Raw genomic sequence first — 7,811 nt, 5'->3', positions numbered from 1 at the left:
GAAAGCAGTTCAATGCTTATATTTACATTAGACAACGAATTTAAAAGACTATACCAGGAATTTTACTCTGATAATGAATGAACGAAATGTTATCGTCAAAGACGCAACAGCTTTTTCAACAGCCATCTTTCGTTATTGCCGACGTGACAATTATGACGTCACTATAATAATGACGTCATAATTAAGATTTGGAAGTTATTGACTCATAACTTCCAAGCAAGCTTGGTTAAGTTATATAGTGGGGCTGCAGTGTAAATGTAAATATTGTTCATTAAACAAAAATAGATACCTAGTAGATGAAGGTAATATGAAATGTATTATATAAACACACAAATGTGTAGCAATTTGTATTGCAGAATGTTTACATGACAAATCTAAATATCGTAGGAATAGTCTTTAGTAGGACTAAATGTTAACACCATGAAATTAATCAATTATAAAGCGTATAGAAGTAAAGACTACAGAAATTGTTCAAACGCTTTGATTACTTATTTTTTGTGAATTATTTTCTTATTGTAAAAGAACAATTATTCATTAATTCATTCATTCATTCATTTGTTTAGTTATATATTCATTCATTTCTTCAATCATTCTACTCTGGTCTGTACGATCAACCCTCCACGGAAAACCAGGTACAATACACTAACCCATATGTAAGGTAATGTCACAACTAACAATGTTAAGATATTTCTAAGACCTGAGACCATTTCCCCTTGCCATGGTCCAGTGGAGTATACCGATAGCCTGAGGTTATTTTCCCCGACTGACCAACTTCAAGTGGATGATGTCCATGACCTGAGCTTATCCCCCCTATAGGGGAGGTCTATGACTATTATCTCTGATCATGGCCCAGTGAAGTATACCCCTGAGGTTATCTCCTCTGATAATGGCCCAGTAAAGTATACATGACCTGAGGTTATCTCCTCTGATCATGGCCCAGTGAAGTATACATGACCTGAGGTTATCTCCTCTGATCATGACCCAGTGAAGTATACATGACCTGAGGTTATCTCCTCTGATCACGGCCCAGTGAAGTATACATGACCTGAGGTTATCTCCTCTGATCATGGCCCAGGAAAGTATACATGACCTGAGGTTATCTCCTCTGATCATGGCCCAGTGAAGTATACCCCTGAGGTTATCTCCTCTGATCATGGCCCAGTGAAGTATACATGACCTGAGGTTATCTCCTCTGATCATGGCCCAGGAAAGTATACATGACCTGAGGTTATCTCCTCTGATCATGGCCCAGTGAAGTATACATGACCTGAGGTTGTCTCCTCTGATCATGGCCCAGTGAAGTATACATGACCTGAGGTTATCTCCTCTGATCACGGCCCAGTGAAGTATACATGGCCTGAGGTTATCTCCTCTGATCATGACCCAGTGAAGTATACCCCTGAGGTTATCTCCTCTGATCACGGCCCAGTGAAGTATACATGACCTGAGGTTATCTCCTCTGATCATGGCCCAGTGAAGTATACATGACCTGAGGTTATCTCCTCTGATCATGGCCCAGTGAAGTATACATGACCTGAGGTTATCTCCTCTGATCATGGCCCAGTGAAGTATACCCCTGAGGTTATCTCCTCTGATCATGACCCAGTGAAGTATACCCCTGAGGTTATCTCCTCTGATCATGGCCCAGTGAAGTATACCCCTGAGGTTATCTCCTCTGATCATGGTCCAGTGAAGTATACATGACCTGAGGTTATCTCCTCTGATCATGACCCAGTGAAGTATACATGACCTGAGGTTATCTCCTCTGATCATGGCCCAGTGAAGTATACCCCTGAGGTTATCTCCTCTGATCATGGCGCAGTGAAGTATACATGACCTGAGGTTATCTCCTCTGATCACGGCCCAGTGAAGTATACCCATGACCTGAGGTTATCTCCTCTGATCATGACCCAGTGAAGTATACCCCTGAGGTTATCTCCTCTGATCATGGCCCAGTGAAGTATACCCCTGACCTGAGGTTATCTCCTCTGATCATGACCCAGTGAAGTATACATGACCTGAGGTTATCTCCTCTGATCACGGCCCAGTGAAGTATACATGACCTGAGGTTATCTCCTCTGATCATGACCCAGTGAAGTATACCCCTGAGGTTATCTCCTCTGATCATGGCCCAGTGAAGTATACATGGCCTGAGGTTATCTCCTCTGATCATGACCCAGTGAAGTATACATGACCTGAGGTTATCTCCTCTGATCATGGCCCAGTGAAGTATACATGACCTGAGGTTATCTCCTCTGATCATGACCCAGTGAAGTATACATGACCTGAGGTTATCTCCTCTGATAATGGCCCAGTAAAGTATACATGACCTGAGGTTATCTCCTCTGATCATGGCCCAGTGAAGTATACATGACCTGAGGTTATCTCCTCTGATCATGACCCAGTGAAGTATACCCCTGAGGTTATCTCCTCTGATCATGGTCCAGTGAAGTATACATGACCTGAGGTTATCTCCTCTGATCATGGCCCAGTGAAGTATACCCCTGACCTGAGGTTATATCCTCTGATCATGACCCAGTGAAGTATAAATGACCTGAGGTTATCTCCTCTGATCATGGCCCAGTGAAGTATACATGACCTGAGGTTATCTCCTCTGATCAAGGTCAAGTGGAGGATGTCCATGACCTGAGATCATTTCCTCTGACAAAGGTAAAGTGCAAGATGCCAATGACCTGATAGTAAATCCCCTGTTCATGGTTCTGTAACAGGAGCATGTTGGGCCCGGTTTATGTATGTAAATAGCACCCGACTCGCCCCTGTGTACCGATGCAACCCAGGTTCGTTTGGGTATGATGTACTTGTTTGTTGAGGAGAGGAAGAACAGACACTTCAATAACAATTAACAATTGATTAGGAATAACATAAATATTTACAACAATTAACACATGAACAGAGACAATAAGCCTAGGCCTAGCCAACAAATAATACTACATTCTACAACCGACCCCCTATACCCGACAATACCTACGAAACTAAACCCATCCCGGCCCACTCCTAACGTTATTTACCTAAAACCTATCCTAACTATAAATACCTTGGACGAGAAAGTGACAGCTCGCAGGAACTCAATCCGTCAGACTGCCCAGTCTACAAGTAAAACCCTGAATTTATCACCGAATACGAAACTAAACAACCAATCACAACACAGGACTGACAGAGGTACACGGGTAAGACGGACTCTCACGAGAAAGCAAGACACAACTACACGACAACAACATCAATACAGACAGGGCACGTGAATAGAGTACAGCAAGGGTCACAGTGACGGGTACACACACACAATACACAACATAGAGACAAGCTTAACTAGTCAGCTTACCCTGACAAAATACATACAGGAACACCCCCTGCTACAGTTCAGTAGAGGATGACCATGACAAGATATTATCTCCTACAGAGGCCAACCTCCCCTGATCATGGATCTGTAAAAGATGCCGTAATTACCTGGTGCATTGTGTCCGTAACTTTTGTGTTTTCCTCTCTCTTATTGTGTTGTGGAGTATATCAATGACATGAGGTTATCTCAACAATTGTCAAGTGGAGGATGTCCATGACCAAAGATTATCTCCACTGGCCAAAGTCAAGCGGATGATGTCAATGACCTGATATTATCCCCCCTTGACTTGAACTTATCGCCCCCGTGCATGGTTCAGTGAAGAATGTCCATGACCAGAGAGCATCTACTACAGACGCTCACCTCCCCTGACCTTGGATATATAAAGGATGCTTAAACTATCTGGGTCCAGTTGTTCAAAAGGCGTTTAGCTTAATCATTTCATAAGTAAAAAATTCATTTCCCCTTTACTTTAAAAAATCTCTGTGTGTGTATTCCTTAAAAAGGCAGGTAGGAAGAGGTTGATAGGGCTGATATAGCTTTTATGAAAATTGTCAAGATAGTTTTCCCACAAATTATTCTATTAGGATTTTAACATTGTTGTTAAATCATGATTAGTCTAATAATCTTTTGAACAACTGGACACTGATGGATGGTGTCCATAAATTGTGAGTTTTGTCTATATAATTGTGTATTGGCATCATTTGAGTATGTTAATCGTAACAATGACTGACTTTATTGTTCAGGGAAGATCACCTCCCTAGACCATTGTCCAGTAGCAAATGTCCTTGACATGAGATAACTTTGCTGTAAAGATTGTCCATTACTTTGGATTAACTATCACCAAGGTCAAGTGGAGAATGGCCACGTCCTGCTATTATCTCCCCTGACCATAGATCTGTATAATATGCCTAATATATCTGGTGGATAGTGTCCGTAAAATGTGAGTTTGTTTTCTCTTATTGTATATTGGCCTCATTTTATTATATTAAACTTAACAATAACTTGCTGTATTGTGTATGATAGGATGTATCAGTGAAGGTTGTGGACAAAAAACAAGTAAACTATGGAGACGACCTTGAAGTTGAAGTTGACTTTGAGAACCTGTCCAAGGAGGAGCGTACAGTGGGTGGAACTTTGAGTCTACAGAGTCACTACAAGACTGGAGTGTTTGCTCATAGGATCAGATCTGAGAAGATCTACATAACCCTCAGCCCAGCACAGAGTATGTGTAAAATCATTGAAATATCATATAATAAGTGGTGGCACAGTGGTAACATACTTGCCTTTCACCTAGGCGGCCGGGCTGTGAAAAAGTATCAGGTCACCTGCCTGATCACGTGGGTTTCCCCGGGTTCCTCAATTTCCTTTCACAGTAAGACATGTTGCAAAAAATTCAAGTTTCTGTATTTCTTTTTTTTTTTTTTTTTTCTTTTGCGTATCTTATAATGATGGTTTACAATTTCAATGTTTACAATATTCATACACATTCATTTTCATGCAGAAAGCAGTCCTGACTATAGCATGCTTCTTTCCTGAAAATATCTACAATACTCTTACTCATGTATAATACACTGTCACGTCCAAAATTTACATAGAGGTTTCCTGCCCGTCGGTCTGTCAACTCATCTGTCCGTCCGTCCGTCCGTCTGTCTGTCTGTCTGTCTGTCGGTGTGTCCTCTCAGTTTTCAAGCACTTTTCTAGGCCATGTTTCAATGCATGTTGGTGAAAGTTGGTATAAAAGTTCGCTATGAGTAGTTATACATTGATTAATTTCGAGTTTCAGGGTTTTGAGTCAAGGTCAAGGTAACTTTCACTATTTTAGCGGGGGTCAGAAGGGGACATAGATTGCTTTAGCAATACAAGGCATGCTAGTGCTTATTAAACTTAAAAGATATAAAAAGAAACTTAAACATTTTGTGGATTATTAAAGCATAAACTGTGTAACTCGATGGCGTTGTATAAAAATATTCCGGTGTCCACAACAACCTTTTCTTGTTTTCAATAGACCATAATTACCGTTTGTCGGAGATGTACGTATCATGTTTTAGTATTGTAACACTACGTTTCCACAGAGGTTTCCAAGAAGATACGTATAGACTTCGACGAATACGATAAGAAAACAATGGAGGGCTGTTACTTCAAGACGTTGTGTGTCTGTGCGGTCAAAAAGACACATCAAACCTCTTCTGAGGATGACGACTTCCGACTCATCAAACCAGACCTTGACTTGAAGGTAAGGCAATGGATGTTGATGGTTAATGTATAAGATAGTGGAATAGCTTATCGATATTTTTTACCTAGGGGTATATCTTACCTTGGACAAGTGTAGCAACATTTTTATCTGTGTAAGATGAGTGTATGTTTTACAAAGGACAAATGTACCAACATTTTTACCTGTGTAAGATAGGGGTATACCTTACCCTGGACAAACGTATCAACATTTTTACCTGTGTAAGATAAGGGTATGTTTTACAAAGGACAAATGTACCAACATTTTTACCTGTGTAAGATAGGGGTATACCTTACCCTGGACAGACGTATCAACATTTTTACCTGTGTAAGATAAGGGTATGTTTTACTAAGGACAAGTTTGCCATCATTTTTACCTGTGTAAGATAAGGTTATGTCTTACCATAGAGAGGTGTATCAACATGTTTACGTACCTAATAAGATTTTCTTTGATCCTACCCTGGACAGGTATATCCATACTTTTACATGTGTTAGATTTCTTTTTCTCGTTCATTGGACATGCATACATGTATCCATACTTTTACCTGTGTAAGAGTAATAGAATCTTTCACTCCCAGGGGAATCTCAACCCAAGGGACGATTGTTAAGTTGCCAAACACGAGGCTTGCCGAGTGTTTTGTAGCTTAATTATCTTACCCCGAGGGTGGAGATTCCCCTTTCCCACTTCCGTGGGGGTGAATGATTATTTTCCTCTTTCCCTGTTTACCTTCTTATGTAACTATTTTGTAATATTGGCGTTACATCAATGCAAGGAAACGTTGACGTGGCGTGATTGAATTGTCAGCGTGACGTCATTGTACTGTTGCCTTGACGTCATGGTATTGTTGACGTGACGAAATGAAATTGTTGAGAACGTGAAAGGAGCACGTGGAACATGTCTTTTCCCTAGGGTGAGATAAGAAAATCTAACCCGGGTAAAAGTGTGGATATCCCTGTCCAGGGTAAGAGAATTATTTTTCTCTTGCCCTTGTGGGTTCTCCACTCTTTTACCTGCATGAGGTTAACATAATCTTCGTCTTTATTGAGGGACATTTCCATCCCGAATGGTGATATTCATACCGTTTTACGCAGAGTTTACCAAACCAAGAATATCACCCTGAGGGTTGGAGAGCTTTCTGTCTCAACCCTAAAGGTAAAGGATGACTATTTTCTTTAACCATTGGCTTTTATTTATGCATGATCGAAACAAACAAAGACTCCTCTCCTGAAATATGCCCATCCGCGATACTCCCAGGGTAACGTTCACTTTCAAACTCTGTACTTCTGGCATTTTCCCTCCTCGATACTCCAGGAGTTGCGTTTACTTTTGCTTTCACCAACCCTGCAAAAATTCCATCCTCGAAACTCGACGGATACGTTCTATTTCTCTCTCTGTACCCCTGGAACATGTCCATCCTCGATACTCCAGGGGTTACGTTCACCTTCGCTGTCTGCGCTTCTTGAATATTTTCACCCTCGATACTCCAGGGGTTACGTTCAATTTCACTCTCGGACGAGTGAAATGTGTTCATCCTTGATACTCTCAGGGTTACGTTCACTTTCGCTGTATGACCTGGAATATGTCGATTCTCGATACTCCAGGGGTTACGCTCACTTTCACTCTCCGCACCCCTGAAATTTGTCCATTCCCGATACTGCATGAGGTTACGTTTGTTTTGGTCTCGGCATCCCCGGAACATGTCCATCCCCAATTCTCCAATACTTACGTTTATTTTTGCTCTCGGCACCCTTTGAATATGTCCACCCTCGATACTCCAGGGATTACTTTCACTCTCTAAACCCCTGGACTATGTTTTGGCATAATTGAAAGCTGAGTTATCCTAAACCTTTAAAACAAAGACCGTTTATGAACTTTAAAATACACCAAAGGAACATGGATGTCGCAAAACCGTTAAATTGACTGCCTTTGAACTTGCTTGTCCCTCCTCTTTAATATTCAGAAACGATTCATGATTTCAATGATTGGTCAGGGTTTTTTTCCTGAAAGTAATCAAACAGCTAGTGGTGTGCCTTCGATATTGCCACATGTTCCAGGACTGCAGAGAACAATATAGCACGCGTGACCCCGGAAATATCAAGGCAGCTGTAAATGTTACCAAGAACATTCCACTCATCAACTATTGGTTTGGTTTGTTTTTGTTTAACATCCTATTAACAGCCAGGGTCATTTAAGGACGTGCAAGGTTTTGGAAGTGGAGGAAAG

General features: G+C 41.2%; 1 protein-coding gene across 1 annotated transcript; it reads left to right on the top strand.

Moving 5' to 3' along the window:
* Positions 1-563: 563 nt before the first annotated feature.
* On the top strand, positions 564-6,195 carry LOC117319996 (hemocyte protein-glutamine gamma-glutamyltransferase-like; the record flags this gene model as incomplete). Its single annotated transcript, XM_033874696.1, has 4 exons — positions 564-632; positions 4,382-4,580; positions 5,431-5,591; positions 6,166-6,195. Coding segments are annotated over 4 exons (459 nt in total), but the record flags the coding sequence as incomplete, so codon positions are not given.
* Between the last annotated feature and the right edge of the window lie 1,616 nt (positions 6,196-7,811).

The sequence above is a fragment of the Pecten maximus genome, unplaced genomic scaffold (assembly GCF_902652985.1).
Source record: "Pecten maximus unplaced genomic scaffold, xPecMax1.1, whole genome shotgun sequence".
Taxonomy (NCBI): Eukaryota; Metazoa; Mollusca; class Bivalvia; order Pectinida; family Pectinidae; genus Pecten; species Pecten maximus.
This window is presented reverse-complemented; position numbering and strand designations above follow the sequence as displayed.